Raw genomic sequence first — 21,640 nt, forward strand, 5'->3', positions numbered from 1 at the left:
AAGATGGGGATGTGGTGAAGCTCCACATCTCTGCCCAGTCTCAGAAGAGAAAGTTCTCAGCTAAGAAAAAATTCTTTGCCATCAGGGCTTGAAAAAAAGAAACTTAAGTCAAACCCAAGCCATGAATATGTGACCATCAGACAGGAGTCACTAGGGATTGGAGGCCTTTCAAGCTTATTCAGAGGCAAATATAGCTGCTGTCCAATAGTGTTCTACTGGGTTTAGCATTTCTTGCAGTAGACTTTGGAGGCAAGGGGAGAGAAGAGAACAAGAATTTATCAAGCGCCTACTATGTGCCAGGTACTATGCCAAGTACTTTCCAAGTATGATCTCATCTGATCTTTACAACCACCCATGGAGGTGCTGTTATTATCCCCTTTTGACAATTGAGGAAATTGAGACAGGCAAAGATGCTTAAGTGACTTTAGGTTGCATTTCTCTAGTTATATCATGTTATCATGTAAGGTTCGCAAAGCATTGTACATATATATTGTCTTGGTCCTCACATCAACCCCATAAGGTAAGTGCTGTGCTTATCCTAAGGCAAACAGAGATTAAGTTACTTGTCAAGGGTCACAATGGCAAGTAAGTAGCTGAGACTGGATTTGAATTCATCTTTTTAACTCCAAGTCCTGATATTATCCACTGTACTCCCTAGTTGCCTTATTATTACACACCCACACACCCACACACACACACCCACACACACCCCAAAGGCAAGCAATCAGTGAACTCCTGGCCTGTTTTTCCCATCTCTGCAAAGTCTTTGAGAATAACCCACAAGTCTACTTCAAGGGCTATTCTTGATAAATATATAAGAATGGAATAAACAAACGAGCCCATTTGAGTGATATTCTCAATGGCAGGCTACAACTTTACAATTGCAGTTCCTGAAAGATGTGAAGATGAGGCCTCATTATGCTTTATTATTTGACTATGTAAAAAGAATTTGATTTAGTAAAATAAAATCCCTACTCAAGGGCCATTCTCCAACAAAGTATCTCCTGGGCACTTGTCCCATTGGGCTTCCTTGAAAGATGTAACACCCGAGTAAGGTGGTTCAATGACCCTCTGATTACGAATGCCACTTGAGACGTACAGCAAAAAGCTGTATGTTTGCCAAAGGGGTTTGCCATTTTTGTCAAGGATGACTAGTGCAGTCTAAATGGAAGCGAGATTTTTTGATAAGATCCTCCAGATGATTCTCTTTGTAGATGTCAGCAAGCCCTGGAAAGTTTCTTTTTGAGCCCCCTAAGAGCCTATAATTACTCAAAGAAGGTTGACTTGACTCTCCATGCAGGAAAAACCAAATGGATGGAAATGACTTTGAGTTCAACTCCAAGGGCTAATCTCTGAATCACAAGTCCATATTTTTAACACCTATTTTCTTCCAATTGTGCTATTTGCTGTCAGTGAATCATGTAATAGCACAATTTCTGAAGAATTAAAGTCATAGGTCACTGCAAAGACACATGGGCACACACAAGTGATTGCAACATATTACCTACAGAGGAATGCCCAACAGTAGACAAAGAAGGATTTTTATTAGAGAAGTATATGGCCATTAGATAGACTGAACATCCATCGGAAGTGAGGGATAATCAGCGAGCAGCCTGTGTGTTCCAGGTCCAGAGATTTAGAGGAAGACTCCCTGTATGTTGGGAGGATGGCCTGTGGGGGGCATGAGCCATCCAAGATGGGAAGACCCTACTATGTGCTCATTAGTCTGTGGGGATACAGTGACAATGAATGAAAAAAGTTCCCTTATTCATGGGGAACTCACATTCTACTGAGAGAGATAACAGGACACATAAATATACAGCATAGATATAAAGTGAATAAATGCAAATATGTGCAAAGTAGGTAGGTACAAGGTACTTTGGACAGGGAATCTCATGGTCAGATCCACACTTCGGGAAAGTCATATTGACCAGTTCTGGGGAGGATGAATTGGAATGAGCAGAGATTTGAGAAAGGCTGGCCAATTAGGAGGCCTTTGTAAGAATCCAGGCAAGAAGGGATGAATGTTTGAACTAAAATGGTAATGGAAGAGAAGGGGTTTGATTAGAGAGATGTTGTGAAGGTAGAAATGGCAAAAAATTCTGACTGGATAGAGGAGATGAAGAAGAGTAAGAAGCTGAGATGATGACTAGAAATAGGAAGTTTGGAAGTGATAATGATTGGGGAAGAGAATATTAGTATATTAAGTTTTAAATATATGTATATAGAGTACATATATGATAAGATATTTAGTATTATATGACAATGTATTTAGTATATTTAATTAGTACGATTATTTCTTACCGTGAGGCATAATGATAAAAATTTTCTTCCTTTTCCATGTAATTCATTTTTCCATGGTTACGATGAGGTGTGAGAATTAAGAGATCCCCTAACAGCAATGGGATCCCCTTTGGCCGGTGGCAGGTTTTGCAAAAGAATTTGCAAACCCAAGTAAATATAGGCACGAGGTTTGTGGCCAAAATGGGTTAATTTATGCTAAGAAAACAGTACACTAAGAATGACGAGGGGAGCTGAAACTGAAGGGGGTACCCTGAAACTCTCTGAAAACTCCTTCAAGGAGAAATTCTCCTTGAACCCTGCCTTTGTGAGACCTGCCCCAGGGAACCAAGAGAAAGTGGTTTATGTTGGTGGGATTAGTTGAAGCGATCTCATTTAGCTGAACAGCTAGATTTCTATTGACCCCTATTGTTGGCTCAAAATCACTAAGTGGTCTCATCTAGGCCTGAGGGCAGTGACTGGATTGAGGGAATTTCATTCAGTTGAAACTTCTGTCTCAGATTTCCTTATAAAAATGGCAATTTTAAGCTCAGTCCTTGCAGAGGACCCAATATGCCATCTCTGGCAGAGCAGCAACCTCTGCTCGCTGAAATGATATTTTCTTTCAGCGTTACCCTCTCTTAACTCTCTCATCTAAGACTTTATACCTGTGTGCGGATTTCTCTACGAGAAACTTTACTTTTCTGCCGGGATCTTGCCGCTAAGGAGTTCAGTCTTTCTCTTCATGCATAGCAAAGGCTGACTTCCCAATGCTAATAATAAACTTCTTTTTACCAGTCTAGCTTTTCGGGTTTGTAAATTCCTTTATGAAGGACCTCTGTGTTGCCAGAACGGAGTTCCCCCAACTCCCTGCCATGTGCGGAATCCTAAGGGGATTGAGGGGAGCCAAACCTCTTCATTTGGTTCCCTGAACCCCAAACCTGCCACTAACCTCATCATTTAACTCTCTGACCACCAGGAACCTAATCTCATCAAGAAGACAGCTTTCTTAGTGGACAAATTTCTGATTAGGGATTTAGCAAAGATGAATCTACATTGAGAAGAAAATATCTTCCTCAGTGGGCCAAGTCCAGAAAGGCATTTAGCAAAGTTTCAGGGTTCATAGTCATCTTTTATTAGCCTTCTGAGGCTAGGGTTTCTTTGATCTTTGATCCTGAGCCTGGGGCCAATCTCTGTATCTGAGAGACTGATTTTCAATTCAATTCAATTCAAAATTGAATGAGATTATTTATCTTGGGAATTTCCCTTAAGGACAGGCGGGGTGTGTCCCTCCCAGAAGTCAGGATGGTTTCAGACCCCTGAATCATCCTTCCCCAAAAGATTCCTTTCAGACCCTCCCTCCCTCAGAAATAAGTTGCAGTTAATAAAAGGGACCAATTTTTTTTTTTTTTTTAATACTAGGTCATAAACTGGGACTTTGAAAGAAATAACCTCTTCTTTTGCACAAAATCTAAGTGCTTTTTTTTTTTTCATATAAAAAAGTCTGGGAGAATTTGTTCTCCCTGGCTTTCTTTTCCCCACTCAATTCTTAAACAACTGTGACCTTTGAGAAGAACCATACCCTGGGATAGCAAACTCTAGAAATCCATTTGAACCTGTCACAGGTTTTCTAATGGAAGAAATGTCTGAGTAATACAGATTGTGAAATTCCCACCTAGAAATCTTGTTCGGGTGAGATATAAGTAAAACTTCAGCTAGCTGACAATATGATTTTAACAGGCTGTTGGATTGTATCACAGTGTTAGCTGAGTTTCTGAAAGGCCAAAACATCAAGTCAGGTGCATTTGCAGACTCTCCCAAACACCAAAGTAAAGGAACTAAGTCCAAATGGGAAATTAGATCTAGTCCAATTTTACTCTCGTTTTACAGATAAGGAAGTTGGGGCCCTGAGGGGGAAAAACACCTTGCCCAAGATCACACAAGTGATAAATGGAGCCAGGACTTGAACCCGGGTTCTCCCGAGTTCAAAAACAAGCCCATTTCTGCTGTGTTGGCTCCCTGGCCTCTGGCTAGCTTTATTGGCCCTCTTTCCTGGTGCTGACGTTATGACGTGGTTAAAGAGGTCATTGAAGAAACTGACTTCCTTGATCTTGCATTTGAATGCCAGGGAGCTATAATCGTGCCCTTGTACTTTGAATGACTGGATGATTTACATACTACCTTACAATTGAATAATAAAGCGTTTTGTTATGTAGGCTATCAAAGGTGTGGTTAAACATTAGCATAACTGAGATTAAATGCAATTGGCTTGAAGTAGTTTTTTTTCTTTCTGGAAGTTTCTGTTACTGAAGTGACCCAGGGGGGATGGGGAGAGAGTCGGTTGAGGCCCAGGTAGCAGAGCTCTGGAAAGTTTTCTTGTCTGTCAAGACCGCTCCAAGACCCACATGTACTTTGTGGGGGACAGAATTACCCGGGGCCTGGATGAGTTATGGAGGGGCTGCAGTCTGCCTCTCCTGAAGTGATACTGGAGTTTGGCCTTGAAGGAAGCTAAAGCTTCTATAAAGGCCAAGGTGAAAATGGAGGACCTTCTAGGTCTGGTAGATCACTTGGGCAAAGGTATTGAGGTGGAAGGGAGAGTAGCCCCAGTAGAACACCTAGACTGGATTGAAGAGTACCGAAGAGTACTAAACTGGGAATTAAGGCTTCTGGAGCAGGGGATGATCCGGTCAGTCTATGCTTTAGGAATATTACTTTGTGCAAAGATATCAGCCTCACTCTCTCTCCCTGAATCACCCAAGTCCAGTGACAGGACAGAAGTAAAGGCCACGGTGATGGCCACAGTGGATGACCTTGACCTTGACATCTTCCATGTCTGACCAGACTCCTCTACCCATTCCTCCAGGGAAAGTCTACACAGCTTGGGTAGATATCCCTCCTAAAAAAATCAAGCTTCTTACCAAGAACTTTACAGAGCCGCTGCTGAAGCCAGGAAAAGATTTTGTTTACATTCTTGCAAGAGCCCAAAAGCACAGCCTGGTATTCCTATCCCCAAATGCAAGTCCCTCCTCTACGTCCTGAAGTGGCTAGGGACTACTGAGATTACAAGTCTGTCCCAAGTGCCTAATTCCCTCACACAAGTCTCCACCCCTAGTTACGTTTGCCTTATTTGGACACAGTTCAATCCCTCTCCTGATTCCCTCCCCATTGGCTGGGTTAAGGTTATGGCCTATCTAGAGAGCCACATTCTCCCATATGAGTCTGAGTTCCCATCCCTGGTTACTTCTCTTAGTGTTTCTTGTTTTCATTTATGGCTTCCCTCTTTAGATTTCATTTCTTAGGCTTCCATTTCATTTCTCTAAGTTCCAAAACTCTGGAAACCAAGCCCTCATCCAATTGTCATACCCCTCATTCACCAAGAGGTTTGAGGCCTGTGCAGTTCTGTTTCACTTAAATCCACCTCCCCTCAAGACAAGATGTCACCCGTGATGTCATTGGTTCTCTTCAAAAATGAAGGACAAACAACAACAATGCTTTAGCAGCTTTTCAGGTGATGGAAAGGAGATTGGAGGCTGAGGGACCAGTTCGGAGGTTTGGAGAAATCTCCTAAGTGATGGCTAAAGTTAGGGTGGTGGCTGCGCCCTCACCACCACCATGTTGGAAACAAAAGAGAATCATATAATTTCTACCTCTACCCCCCTACCTTTCTCTTCCAGAGCAGGAACCTCGTCCTCAGAGCCCTTAGCCAAGCCTTTTCCCTCCCTCACACTTCTCTTCTTGAGCTTTTAACCTTTCTGACAAGCCAGCCTCCTGTGCCAGGCAAGCCTTTTGGGGAGCCTGGACCTCTGAAGCCACAACGGAAACCTCTCCACCCCTCCTGCTCAAGCCCACCTTCCCCATCTAATCTATTGAAGTGTCATCGTTTGCGAGACATAGCCAGCCGAGCAGATCACAATGCCTCCATATCTGCTTCACCTGGCCAACTCTTATCCATTTGTTTATATAGATGTGAAAAGCACCAGTTTATAGCTTTTTGTGGCTGTCCCGGATCCTGTTGGCTGAGGTTGTATGAAACTAAAGGACACCTCAATGTGATGTTGTTAACTCCATCGATTCAAATACATAGGATTGCAGAGGAAGTCCATTATACTGATATATTGTTATTTAAAAAAACAAAACAAAACAAAACAAAAAAACCAAGTTTTTTTGGAAAATGATTCCATGGGCCCCAGATAAAACACCCTTTCTGCTCCGTACCCAGAGCATTGCCTCAATGTACTGGAGACAGTCCTGGCTCATTTCACTTTCTCGAATGTACCAAGCAGTTTTGCCCTGTATCTCCTGGAGGCCTACCTTCCTTTCCAAGTAGAAATAAATCACTTGAAGGCTGGCTTTTCCCCTACCTGTTTCATATAGCATAGTCCCTCTTGGGGGCATGCTGCAGTGATTTCTACCCACTCTTTCCCTTCCACTTTGTGTCACTTAAGCTTTGGATTTGCTTTTTTTTGGGGGGGGGCAAAAAGGAAATTGTTGCAAAGTTGGACATTTGGATTACACCCATCCTAAAACATTTGATCTTTTAGCTGAAGTGACCCTGGGTGATGTACTGAACTTCTGTGCCTCAGTTTCCTCAATTGTAAAATGGAGATAATATAGCACTTACCTACCTCATAGGGTTGTTGTGAGGACAAAAATGAGATATTTATAAAACACAGTACTTGGCATGTGTTAGGTGCTTAGTAAATGCTTATCCCCTTCCTTTCATTGGAAAGCTTTCTCTTGGCTCTGCATAAGAACTAGCTTCCTTCAAAGCTTGGGGCAACTACTGCCTCTCATGAGGCCTTTTGTCAGCTGCAAGGACCTTCCCCTCACCAATTATTTTCTATCTTTTTAAAAACTTTTAAATAATTTTTCCAGTCACATATAAAGACACATTTTAACAATTCTTTTAAAAAATGTATTAATGTTTTATGTTTTTTCTGATTCTACATGTACGTTCATTTTTATACACATTGCTTTATGAATCATGTTGGGAGAGAAAAATGAGAGCAAAGGGGAAAAATCATGGAAGACATTTTAAAAATCCAGAAAAAAGAAGTGAACATAGTATGTGTTGATTTACATTCAGTCTCCTTAGATCTTTTTCTGGATGCAGAGGGCATTTTCTGGCCAAAGTCTACTGGGATTGCTTTGCATCACTGAACCACTGAGAAGAACCGAGTCTTTCAGAGTTGATCATCACACATTCTTGCTGTTATTGTGCACAATGTATTCCTGGTTCTATTTTACTCAGTATCAGTTCATGTAAATCTTTCCAGGTCTTTCTAAAATCAGCCTGTTCATTGTTTTTTTATAGAACAATAATATTCTATTACTTTCATATACCACAACTTATTCAGCTGTTCCCCACTTGATGGGCATCTACCCATTTTCCAGTTTTTTTGCTACAAAAAGAGCTGCTACAAATAGTTTTGCACATGCGGGTCCTTTTCCCTTCTTTGTGATTTCCTTGGGATACAGACTGAGTCGTGGCAAAACAATTCTTTTTAAATAAAATTTAGAATTCCAAATTTTCTCCCTCCCTCCCTAAGATGATAAGCAATTTGATAGAGGTTATATATGTACAATCATATAAAATTTGTTTTCATATTAGTCATGTTGTGAAAGAAGAAACAAAACAAAGAGGGAAAACATGAAAAAAAGGAAATGAAAAATATTATGCTTTGATCTACATTCAGACTCCATCAATTCTTTCTCTTGGATGTAGGCTATCCCACCAATCTACTTGGTATTTATTTATCTATCTTCCCTCCTATAACCTCCTTGAAGGCAAGCTTTCTTTGATTTTTTTTTTTTTTTTTGGTCTTTGTACTCCTATTTCCTATCATAGTGTCCGACACATTATAGGCTCTTAATAAATGCTATTAATAAACAAAGAAAAGCCAGTTTAGCAAAACTGACACCAAAGTCATACCTGACAGTGCATGTAACATTGTAGACCCTTCTTCCCCACTTCCTTCCCTGAAAAGCAAGAAATGCATTTTATCCTCTATTCCCCAAGACAGAGAATTTATCATTAGCATTATTTTGTTTACTTTATTTTATTACTGTGTAGTGTAGGCTGTTCTCCTTGTCCGTCCTTACTCCTCATTCATTCATTGTTTCTTACAGCCCAATAATATTCCAGTACATTTACATAGCCCAATTTGTCCAGTCACCCAGAACCCACTACATTTCCAGATTTTTGCAACCATAGTTCCACGGTGATTCTTTGGCATAGATGGAGACCCTTCCTTCTGGCTTTGGCCTTCTTGAGGGATATGATTGGCAGTGGGATTGCTGGGTTAGAGGGTAAGAATATAAACTCATTTCCAAAATGGGTGAAATGATTTACCGTACCATCAGCAGTATTAGTATGCTTGTCTTCCCATAGCCCTTCAACTTACTATCATCCTGTTATCTTCTTTGCCAATTTAGACATGAGGTCAAACATCAGAGTTGGTGTAATTTGTATCTGTGTATGTCTGTATGTAGCTTTTATTAGTGATTTGGAATTATCATTCACATGGTTACAGATAACTTTGTTGTTCAGTTGGAAACTGTAATAATAATAGTTAGCATTTATAAAGTGGTTTGAGATTTGTAAAACTCTTTACAAATTATATTGTCTCATTTTATCCTCCCAACAACCCTGGAAGGTGGTAGGTGCTGTCATCACCATTTTACAGATGAGAAAACTGAGGCCGAGAGCGACTGAGTGACTTTTTCAAAGTAAGACAGCTACTAAGTGGGTCCAAATTTGAACTTAGGTCTTTCTGACTCCCTTTTCACTACTTATCTATCTCCTGGGAAATGGTTCTTGGTCTTTTACATACATACATACATATGAGTCAAATATTTTCCCATTTGACATACTCTTGTACTTTTTAAAAAAGTAAACATGAAGGGGGAGAGCTGTTTTCTTTCAGAGCTTGATTTTTATGGAAAATTACATGTGCTTTCTTAATTGTGTGTGAGGATAAGGGAAAGAACCTAGAACTCAAAAATCTTAAAATGTTTTAAAAAATTGTTTTGAATTTAACTGGGAAAAATATTAAATAAAATTTTAAAAAAAGAATGAAGGGGGAATATTATCTCCTGACATCAAACTATAGCATAAAACAGAAATCTTCTAAACTATATGGTACTAGTTGAAAAAGAATAAAAATCATATAGTAGATAGTTTCCCTTTTTCATCCCCTCTATCCCATGTTTAGTTAAGGATTCTCCCTCTCTCCCAACTGCAAAAGATACTTCCTTCCATTTTCTAATTATTTTTAGTAATATGATTTTATAGTTGGACTTATTTTTCAGTTGGAACTTATTATGTCTTAGGGCATAAAATACTGCTTTCAACCTAATTTGTGTCCTACCAGTTATTATCAGACAGGAACCTTTTCTTTAGTAGTCCATTGAGGTCTTGCTTATCTAGTCTGTTCCACTGATCTTTTAACCAGTATCATATTGTTTCCAAGATTTCTGTTTTATTATAACATAGTTTGAGGTATGGAGGCATTATTCCCCTTTCATTCCTACCTTTCCCCCCACTATTTCCCTTGAGAAGCCATGTTTTTTTTTTGTTTGTTTTGTTTTTTTTTTTCAATTACATTTTGTTCTTTATTGTATATTTTATTTTGTATTATTTAATTTTTATATTTTCTATGTCTCAATAAGAGCGTGGTATAACACTAAATTGGTAAACTAGTCTAAGTATCATTTTTATTTTATTGTCATGGCTCAATTACTTGTATTCCTTTGTTACTGTGAAAGAGTATTTTATAACTGCATCGATTTAATTCTTGAGTTTGTCTTGATAGATTAGCTTCCAGATAGTTGGTGATTTGTAAGTATTTTGAATCAGATATCTCCTCCCATTTTCTCCTGGTTGTTGTTGTTAATATTATGGAGACATGTTGATGATTTCTATGGATTTTTTTGGTTTGTTTCTTGCTATTTGCCTGAAGCTGTCCATACTCTCAATTTCATTGCTGGCTTTGGGGGATTTACTAAGCAAACCATGGTTTCATTGGCCAATACAAATATTTATGATGCTTATGTTTCTTTTTTTTTTCTCTTGTCTTAATGGCTATTGGTGTAATTTATGTCATATAATGTCAAATAATGGTGGGTAAAATATAATGTCAAATAATAGTGGGTAAAATGAGGCATCATTGCTTTACTTCTATATTTTAGGCACAAATTGAATAGAACATTGGGTTTGAAATTAGAGAGATCTATATTTGAATCCTGTTTTAGACACTAGTTGTGTGACTCTGGGCAAATCATTTAACCCTTCTGAGTCATAGTTTCTATAAAATGAGGGTACTAAAAGGTGGTATAAAGACCAAATGAAATAAACCAGATAAAGAACTATATGAATGTCAGCTGATATTATCCTTGTTCTTGAGAAAGTGACATATTTTTTCTTTTTGAATTCTAACGTAATTTTATGAACTTAACAGTCATCAGCAGACATGAACATTTCTATATAAAAAGAACAGAAAAAGGATTGCATCTGAAACTGTGACTCTATCATGCCCTCTCTGAATTTCATTCTGTTCCCTTCTGTATGTTGTTATGTTTCATTGGTGCTCTTTTTTTAATCTAGTATTTTTCCATTGCAAATAATGATAGGTTTCGGTTTTATATAGAATATTTATGTATTTGTTATTTATTATATTCAAGAGCTCTCTCAAGTCCAGGCTTTTTAGAATTGCTGTGGAAATCAGTGCTGCATTTTATATCGGGCTTTTTCTTAGTCTTAGAATATAACTATTTTGTTTTTGTTGTTTATATGATGATGCTGATTGTTTCTCTAATGGTGAATTATGTTTTTATCCATGAGATAAATCCATCTTGGCCACAGTCAGTAATTTTTACTTGTATTCTTGTAGTCTCTTAAAGTAGGATTTCATTTTAAATATTTTCATCTGTATTCATTAATGAGATTGATTTATGATTCTATTTCTCTGGTTTGGCCATTAGTTCCATATTAGTCTCCAAAAATGAGTTTGTTGGCATGACTCCTTTCTCAGTTATTAAGAATAATTTTTGTTGCATAAGTTGCTATATTACTTTTAAAACAGTTGATAGAATTTACCTGTAAATCTGCCTGGACTGGAGTGTTTTCACCCTTGGGTAGTTTATTTATTATTTGTTCAATTTGTCTTTCTGAGAATGAATTATTTAAGAGTTCTTGGATATTTTACATTTTTCTGAGTAATCATTTCCCTCAGTGTTCTCAGATTTGTTGACATATATATGAGTATAGTAGTTTCTGATAATTTCCTCTGTTGTGAATTGACATTTACTTTATTCATTTTTAAAAAAATTTTGGTTCCTTGATTTTTTCCCTCCCTTTTAAAAATCAAGTTAGATAAAGTTTTGTCCATTAAAAAAAAACCTGGGGTTTAATTTAGAATGTCTGTAATCTTTTGTTTTCTATTGTTTTTTCTTCTAATTTTCAAGGTTTCTTCTTTTGTACTTATTTTCAATTTGATAACTTGCTGCTTTTCTGTTTTTTAAAGTTATATACTCATTTCATTAATCTTTTTCTCTATTTTGTTAATACATGTTTTCAGACAGATAATTTGCCTCTGAAAACTGATTTCCCTGCCTTCTCCCAATTTTGGTATGATGAGTTCCATCATTATCCTTTTTTTATTCCCTTCCCTGTTCTCCAACAGAATTACCAAACTAATAAATGATGGGAATGCTGACAATATAATTTACCTAATTTTTTTCCCAAGCATTTGATCAATATCTCCCACTGTTCTTGTGGAAAAGATGATGGAGAGATATGGACTAGACAGTACTAGAACTAACTGGATTCAGGAGCAGCTGAATGGCCAGACCCAAAAGAGTGGTCATTAATGGTTCCATGACATCTTGCCAGGAGGAAGTCTCCAATGCTCTGTTCCAAAGATCTCTCCTTGGTCCTATGAATTTGATCATTCTTATCAAGGACTTGGATAAAAGTTGAAGATTGGCATTCTCATCACATTTGCAGATAACACAATTAATTCTAATTAATTAAGGGAATTGGTGAACTCGAATGGAGAAAAATTGCATCTTTGTTTTTCACTAACCTCTGCCTGAAATTTAGCTTCTCTTTCAATTATGAATCCAGATTGCCAAAGATAAGAAAGGTTCCGTACCATTGGGTTAGACCTTTAGAATGACTAAGATGAAATTCACTAGAGGTAGATGTAAAGTCATATATTTAGGTTCAAAAAAATCAACTTGACAAGTAAAAGATGGTAGAGAGATGATTTATCTAAACAAAAATCTGGGATTTTTACTACAATCTAAAAAGCAAATGTGTGATCTTGGGCTATGTCATGAGGGACATAATTTCCAGGAATAAGGAGGTTACTAGTGTCCTTTGAGGGCAACTAGGTGACACTACAGTAGATAGAGTACTGGTTCTGGAGTTGGGAAAACCTGAGTCCAAATGTGACCTCACACATTTATTAGCTGTATGACCCTGGGCAAATCACATAATTGTTGTGTGCCTCAGTTTCCTCATCTGTAAAATGAGCTGGAGAAGGAAATGACAAGCTATTTTAGTATCTCTGTCAGGACAACCCCAATGGGGTCACAAAGATATAAATACATCTGAACAACAAGAAAAAGTGTTTGCCCATTCAGGCCTCGCCTAAAGCATTCTCTGGGCCATTCTGAGTGCTTTAGGAAGGATGCTGTTAAGCTCAGGAGTACCCAGAAAATGAAAACAGGCCTTGAATCCATGCCACATAAGGATTGGTATAAAGCATTAAGGCTGTTTACCTGGGAATTCTCACTTCTTTGCCCTCTGTTTTCAGTACTTCTGGGAAATTTTCTTTTATTATTTCCTGTAGTTTGATATTCAGGCTTTTTACTTTTTAGTTCTTTTCCAGGTGGAGAGAAAAACCAATAATTCTTAGATTCTAATCAGTTACTTTGGTTTGTATAGATCAAGTCTTGTGTTTTTCCATTGTTGCCATTCTTTGCTTTTGTTTTTTTGTCAGATCTTCTATCACATCTGTATTTTAAGTTCTAAATTTATCACTTTCTTCTTCAGAGACTTTACATTTTCAAAAAAGATACTCTTGTATTTTCTACATTATTTACTCTCATTTGTCTTAGTGATTTCTTCTTTGTGTCCTTATTTTCACTCTAATTTCCTATTTTTTCATAATTTTACAGGAGGCAATTAAATGATGTAGTATATAGAACATTGGATTTTGACGTAAGAAAGATCTAAATTCAGATCCAGTCTCAAATACTTATTAACTACATAATCCTGGGCAAATCATTTAACCTCTCTCAGACTTAGATAAGTTTCCTTATCTGTAAAATGAGGATAATTATTAATAGCACCTACCTTACTGAGTTCTAGTGAGGACCAAGTGCGATAATATTAGCAAAGTGCTTTGAAAACCTTATGATGCTATATTAATGTTCCCTCTCAGACTCTTTTGAACCTTACAACATCAGGTAATTATTGCTGTTCCATTATGTCTAAGAATCTTGTTTAATTGGTTTTCTTGTTTTCTTTTTTATTGGTGATCATTGGTGATCTTCTATAATAGCATATCATTATTCATTGTATTGTGACCTTTCTGGCTTGGTTGCTTATTTTCCCAACTCTCCCACTTGGCTTATCTGCTTGGGAGAATAGGCTTGACTTTTTTTGATTGCCTTTTGGGGTTATCAACCTTCCTTACAGGCAAATGTGTACATCAACCTCATCATCTACGAGTACATCCCTGAAAAGTATACTGCCAAGGTAAGAGAACTTATCCAGAGAATTCAAAATTTCTCCATTTGCTCTAATTGATATTCACATGTTCAAATGGACAGCTTGTGCCCAACCTGTAGTAGAGCCTTCCAAATTTGTATTGGACTGATCAACCGCAGTCGAACACACTGGATCTTGACCCTAACACAGTGATATCATTGGTCCTCTCACTATAAAGAATGAACAACAACATTAACAATATGTTTTCCTTTAATTTGGTCACAGAAGCCTCTTCCCCTCTGGCTCCTCAGCACTTTTGAGTTTTCTCCTCACCAGTATTTGCACCCCTCAATGGTCTTGCCCCCTTTCCATTAAGATCTGGGCACTTCTGGATTTTCCATCTGTTGGAATATAGAGATGGGGGGGGGGGCATTTAAGTGCCGTGAGGGAACAAGAGAGCAAATGGAAGCTTGAAATGTAAGGTTGTTCTTGCTGGGCTCCGGTCCTCTAGAGTGAGGAAGGTTAGAATGAATGTGCCCTTCAGGCAGATCTGCTGTTATTTCAGAAGGCCTCACATTGTGCAGAGATGCTTCTTATCTTCTGGCTATTATTTTAATGACTCAGTTTGGCATAATTCTTGTTGCTTTGAAATTAGAGGTGAGGACATTTATGTTGCAAATAGGGGACATCTTTCCAATGAAGCCCTCGAGCTGTATTTTGCCTATTCTTGTTCATTTAATCTGTCTCCTGACAACATTGTTTTAGGTGTAGTGATGATAGGGAAAAAATCAGATTATAACAAACACCCTTCAGGAGATTCAAGGATTCATTTGGTTCTATTATAACTTAGTACAATGAAAACACAGATCTATTAGATATCAAAATTGATACTATCAATTCTCAATCAACAGACACTTATTAAATGTTTATTATGGGCCAGACACTGGTGATGCCAAGACAAAAAAGAAACAGCCCATACCTTCAAGCTCCTTACATTCTGCTAGGGGAAAATAGGCACAAATCCACATGTAAGACATGCACAAGAATCAAAAAAAAAAAATTGAGACGGGGAAAAAAACCATTAATTGCCTGAGGTGTCAGGGAAGGCTTCTTGGACAGACAGCAGTCAAGTTTAATCTTAAAAGAAGACAAGGATATTGAGCTGAGGAAGGAATATATTCCAAGTATAGGGGTTGGCTTGTGCACAGAAGGGAAAATATCTGAGTTAGGACAATGGTTGGTAGTCAAATTTGTCTGGCATATTCCTAAGGAATAGTAGTATGAAATAAGCCCAGAAAGGTAGCCAAGAGCAAGTCAAAGAAGAGCTCTAAATAACAGTAGGCAAGAAATGACATAAGCAATAGGGAGGACAGTCCTGAGAATGGTTTATATTGCTTTTTAGGGGGAAAGAGACTTAGTCTGCATAGGATAGATGTTACTCCTCTGATACTACCCTGCTATGTACTGACAAATAGGAAGAATTAAGAAAAATTTGGGAATACTTCTTTGAATTACTGTGTAAAGGGAGATAGAGCTAAGATGGCAGTCAAGATGGTGTAGTAAAGACAGGAATTTACCCAAACTCTCCCCCAAACTGCTCCAAATCCCTTTAAATAATGACTTTAAACAAAGCGGGATTCTGCTGCTTTAACACACTAGGTATTACAGCTACAGTGGGACTGGGACACTCCTACCAGCTCGAGAGCTAAAAAGAGGGCTTGTGGTTAGGTTCCTAGAAGCATCTGTGAAAACAGCTGCACAAAATCCCTGAAGCTTAGGACAGTGCACCCTCACTCTGGAAAGAGAACCCTACTTTAACAGAGTTAAAAGTCAAGAAATAGGCTAGGAAAATGAGCAGACAACAGAAAAAGTTTCTGACCATTAAAAGTTACTATGGTAACAAGGAAGATCAAAACATATACTCAGAAGATGATAACAAAGTCAAATCTCCTACATCCAAAACCTCCAAGAAAAATAAGAATTGGGTTCAGGTCGTGGAAGAGGTCAAAAGGGATTTTGAAAATCAAGTAACAGAGGTAGAGGAAAAATTAGGAAAAGAATGGAGAGGGGTGCAAAAGGAAATACAAAGAGCTAATGAGAAGAATGCTTTAAAAAACAAAATTAGATGATTGGGAAAGGAGAGACAAAAGCTCACTGAGGAAAAGAATTCCTTAAAAATTGGAATTGAGCAAATGGAAGCAAATGACTTCATGAATTACTATGTAAGCAGTGCCAAGAGCACTACATAAACAATGGTTTGTTGTTGTTGAGTTGCTTCAGTTATGTCTGATTCTTTGTGACCCCATTTGAGGTTTTTCTTGGCAAAGAGTAGTTTGGCATTTCCTTCTCCTGCTTATTTTACAGATGAGGAAACTGAAGCAGAGGAAAGTGACTTATCCAGGGTCACTCAGCTAGAAAATGTGTGAGGCCAGATTTGAACTGAGGAAGATGAGTCTTCCTGATTCCCAGCCCAGGGCTCTATCCCCTGTAGCATCACCTAGCTGCCCCAGACAATGACAAAAAAGCAAAAATATTCCCCACCAGCAAGCATTTTTTTCTGTACTTCTCACGCTTTGGCCTATGTATCTATCCTTAGCTATTAATATGGAACCTGGAATACAATATAAGTACAAAAAATATATACTCTATTGTAGGCCCCGTATCAGTAGCTAAGGAAACATAGACCAAAGAACGAGAATAAGAGGGGGAGGTTTGCATCAAGATATTCAGGTCACTCCTGGAGAAAAATGATGGGTCCAATTTATCTGAAACAATAATGAAGGAAATTTAAAGTAAAATAAAGTTGGATAAGCCAGGTTTGGGCGTCAGGGGCAGGGGGAGGTAGGGGAAGGAGACACTGATTGTGAAGGGCCTTAAGTTAAGTGCCAGGCTAAGGAACTCTTAGATTGCCTATAGGATAAACTATATTCAGTGTCCTATAGAATCCTTGGGGTTTCTGATGGTGCTTGGTCAATATCCTTTGTTGAATTAGAAATGTTAGAGTAAGCAGAGAGGTTTAGTCTTCTGGGGGCTTAAGCCTAGAACGAGGCAAGGAGCAAGGAGACGGATTTGTCCTAGCAATAGCTATCATCTGCCTAGTTTGGTTTTTTAAAGCTGTGTTCAATATGAGCTTTTCTTCTAACTTTTTTCCCCATCTACTTCTGGCTATTTTCACTAATGGACTGACCTATTCCATTTTGGCAGTTTGCTAGACTTTTGTTGGTTTTATTTTTAGATGTATTTATTATTTCTCCCTACTGCCTCCCCAATTGAATAATAAAAAAGTGAAAAATCAGCCTCATTACGCATATGCCCAGTCCAGCAAAAGAAATTCCCAGTGCTCAGCACGGTGCCTAGCAAATGGTAGGTGCTTAATAAATGTTTTTTTGAATAATGGATTGATCGTGGCCCAAAACGGATGTCTTCTTTTATATTTTAAATCCACTCCTTCTCTAGCAAGAGGTAGGCAACATGTTTCATTGTCAGTTTTCTGGCCTACTGATTTAATCACCAAATCAGAGTTCTTAAGACCTTTAAAGTTGTTTTTTCTTTCTAGTGTTACCATTGTATAAATTGTTCTCCTAATTCCACTCGCGTCATCATGCATCAGTCACAGAGACCTTCCTTGCTGGTTGCCTCCGAAATTGTCCATTTTGTCATTTCTAACCGAACAATAATGTTCCATTATGTTCGTATAACATAAATTGGTGTTTTTAAAATTTTTTTAAAGCTTTTTATTTTTAAAACACATGCATGGATAATTTGACAACACTGACCCTTGCGTAGCCTTGTGTTCCGAATTTTCTCCTCCTTCCCCCACCCCCTGGATGGCAAGCAATCCAGTATATGTTATACATGTTAAAATGTAACATAAATGGTTTAGTCATTCCCCAATAGGTGGGAAGCACTGTTTTAGTTACAGCTTCGGCTACTGTGAAAAGAACTACTATAAAATCCTTTTGCACATATGGGTCCATTTCCTCTTTCTTTGATCTCTTTGGGTTATAGACTTGGGGGTGGTGTAGCTCAAACAAAGGGAACATGCACAGCTTACTGATTTCTTAGATATAGTTCGAAATTGCTTTCTACGATGACTTGGAACAATTCACAGCTCCATCAATGGTGCATTAGTGTGCCTGTTTTCGTAATTTTATTCGTCATCTTTGCCATCTAAAGGATGTGAATAAGGTGGAATTTCTGAGTTACATTCATTTGCATTTTTTTTTTTAAGATTCTTAGTGATTGCGAGCAATTTTTCATATGGTTGTTAGATTTCTTACTTTGAATATAGCCTATTTGTAGCCTTTGACCATACTGGAGAATAAGGATTCTTTAAAAGACTACTACCTTTGAAGAATATTTAGAGAGGTATTAAAATCTTGAAAATAAATGTAGATTTATTCCCTTTGGGTTTAGGAGGATTTTTTTCTTCCTGTGAATAATTTGATTATGTAAAACTCAATTTATTTATATTGTAAGTTCATATTACTATAAGCTACATTTAGCTTTAAATAATTTAGACTTCCATGTGATTTAATCCATGTTTATCTATATCTGCATATATGCAGATGCTTTTATACATATAGACATATACATTTTATACATGTATATACATATATATTTTATACATATTTACACACACACTAAATATATGCTTATGTACAGCATCAAAGAACCTTATGTTCTGTTTCTGCTATTGTCTAGGTGTTTGAATGGGTCACTAGTAAAATGTGAAATTGCTTCTATCCCATAATAGACTGGTTTGTACCATCAAGGTAGTATGCAATTTTCATTTGTCCTCAATCAAGCTTTATATAAACCTATACAGCAAAAGAGCCTTAATGGAATCCAACTCCAAATAGGTTATTTGAGTGTCTCTCTTACATCTTGGTTCTCAGTTCATACTCCCTCCAATGCTCTTCAGTTCTATGTAGTTTTGATAAATGCTCAATTTAATGATGTTTGTAGTCCAGATGTGAGTATATAGGGTAGCACAGCCTGTGCTCTTCACTCCGATAACCTATATTGCTTCCTTGTGCCCTAAGACGACTGACCGGCTTACTCTAGCTTGCTAGAATATGGTTGTTTATACACTGTATGAATACAGGGTGTCCCAAAAAGTCTTAGTGCAGGCTTCAGCTTTAATGGCTTGAAGCCCATGTAATAGCAAAAAAGTCCTTAGTAGCCAAAGCCTTAGGCCGGGGTTAAGCCATCGGAGCTGACTTTTGAGACATGCTGTATTAACTTCCTTTTCTGTAATCTTAACTTTGTCGGGAAGCTTTGTTTTATTCTTTTTTTTAATATATATTTTAATAGTTTTTATTTACCAAATATATGCATGGGTAATTTTACAATGTTGACAATTGCCAAACCTTTTGTTCTCATTTTTCCCCTCCTTCCCTCCCCCCGGATGGCAGGCTGACCCATACATGTTCAATATGGCTTTGTTTTATTCTTGACGGGAGTCTCTTCCACCTAGATTTTCATGTGAACATTTTATTAAACTAAACTGTCCCATTTTTTAACAGGTGCAGGAGACATTGTGTCAATCATGATCGGCAATCTGAAAGGCACCAAAATTTTGCAGTCTATTCAACGAGGCATCCAAGTAACCATGGTCATTGAAGTAGGGAAAAAACACGGCCCCTGGATGAATCATTATTCGATCTTCTTTGTCTCTGTGTCCTTCTTCATCGTGACGGCTGCAACGGTGGGCTACTTTATCTTCTATTCTGCTCGAAGACTGAGGAATGCCAGGGCTCAAAACCGGAAACAGGTTCGTAATGGTTCTTTGCTGAGCCTTTTTTATGATTCCATTGGGCTGTTTACCAGTAGTTTGAATGTTGCACATTTCAGTGTACTTGTGGGCTTTGTTATATACTTCCGTGGCGCATCAAGTGATCTCCAGCTTGGATAATGCTAACACCATGCTTTCCCATGGCATTCTAAATTTTGCAAGATGGCCCTGTGATATAGCTAGCTAGCTATAGATATAGATATATGGTGGTGTAAAATACTTACACCATAATCCACAATTCCCACTTTAAAGGTGAGGAAGCCTGGTTTTTCCAAGTTATAAATAACCGTGTGATATCACATAGCTACAAAAGGGTCAAGATAGAATATGAACCCACATCCCTCGTCTCTAAGGTCAGAGCTCTATCTGCTAACCTCTGTACCTCTCAGTACATCGATTGCCATCCTCTTCTCCTGAAATCTTCTTTCTGTAAATTGTCAAGAAATTAATCCTTGACCAAATTCTGTAAGACCTCATTTAGAGAGAATAGTTAGCACCCTTTCCAGCAGAGCATAATGGATAGAGAGCCTGCCTTTCTATTCACTGTGCTGAGAAGCAGACAGACCCATGCTTATTAAAGTCTAGCCTCAGACCCTTATTTAACTGGATGGTGATTAGTAAGTTACTTAAGCTCCAAGAGGCTCACTTTACTCATCCATAAAATTGAGATAATAAGAGTAATAATTACTGTGTGACTATGGACAAGTCACCTAACAGTTCTGGGCCCCAGGTAACTCTCCTAAGGGGATAAGTTATGGAGCACCTGCTGTGTTTGAGAGAATTTTCTCTCATTGGCTGTTGCCTGCCTGTACTAATGAAATCACAGGTCTGATTTTTTTAAAAAAGTGCTTGGGGGGGTATATGTGGGTAGATTATTGATTTGCAGATTATTTAAAACATTGTCTTTCTCATTTCATATTTATTCTCCTTGCCACTCTCTCAGCTCACAAGCTATACTAAATTGTGGGTGGCTCTGTGACTGTTAGAGCAAGGACTCCCACTGATTGTGTGACTGCATTTCAAAGACAAATATAAATCATTGGGGGCACACCTTTTCAATTATATTTTGTAAAATCTCATGCTGTACAGTTATCATTTCAGGACGATAGAATCATTTTTGGCCGAGAGGATAACAGACAGAAATAGTGCTGGAAAGACTGTGGGAAGGCAAGCATGCTAATGAGATACACCAAAGTTTTGAATTGGGGCAATAGTGGAGGATGACATCTTGGAATCGGGTGAGGAAAATCAATAAACTGTGAGCCAGCAGGCCCAACACTGTAGGACATAAACCCCAAGGAGATCAAAGACAGGAGATACTCCAAATGTGCATCCATAAACAGCCATAAACAACACTGGTAGGAAAAATAGTCCCATTTTGACCTTATATTTAACTCGTTCAGTATGCCAGTAGTTGCTCTTCCTCAAGCCCTTTCCTTCTAGGTCTACAAAATTTGCCAAACCACAACTCCTGGATTTCTCCCACCATCTGCCTCTATTTCCTTTAAAGTGCTGTGGTAATAGAATTCATGTAGACTTGGCAACTGGGTCCACTCAGATATTAATTGGGGCCTCACTGCAGCAAAACAGTCCTTTCTCCTTCGTAATTAATTAATTCGGAAGCAGATTTCTCATAAAATCTGTTTCAAACCTTCTTTTCTCTCACATCTGCCACAGCAACCCTTTCTCCACCCACTCAGCCAGAGGACCTTGACTCATACTTTGCTGACAAAATGGAAGCCATTTCCTGTCCCTCCCTCCTTTTTTTCTCCCTCAACCCAGATAGTCATTCTACCTGTATGGTAATTGGTTTCCTGCTTTGTGTCCCTTCACTCCAATTCATC

At 38.1% G+C, this 21,640-nt stretch overlaps 1 protein-coding gene across 5 annotated transcripts in view; it reads left to right on the forward strand.

Moving 5' to 3' along the window:
• RNF128 (ring finger protein 128) overlaps positions 1 to 21,640 on the forward strand; it is a 124,775-nt gene that overhangs the window by 72,473 nt on the left and 30,662 nt on the right. For all 5 annotated transcript variants that reach the window (XM_074277960.1, XM_074277963.1, XM_074277965.1 and 2 more), the window contains exon 2: positions 19,528 to 19,775. In XM_074277960.1, the coding sequence (XP_074134061.1) occupies positions 19,528 to 19,775 (248 nt within the window). The remainder of the gene's footprint in view (positions 1 to 19,527; positions 19,776 to 21,640) is intronic.

Source organism: Sminthopsis crassicaudata, chromosome X, assembly GCF_048593235.1.
Source record: "Sminthopsis crassicaudata isolate SCR6 chromosome X, ASM4859323v1, whole genome shotgun sequence".
NCBI lineage: Eukaryota > Metazoa > Chordata > Mammalia > Dasyuromorphia > Dasyuridae > Sminthopsis > Sminthopsis crassicaudata.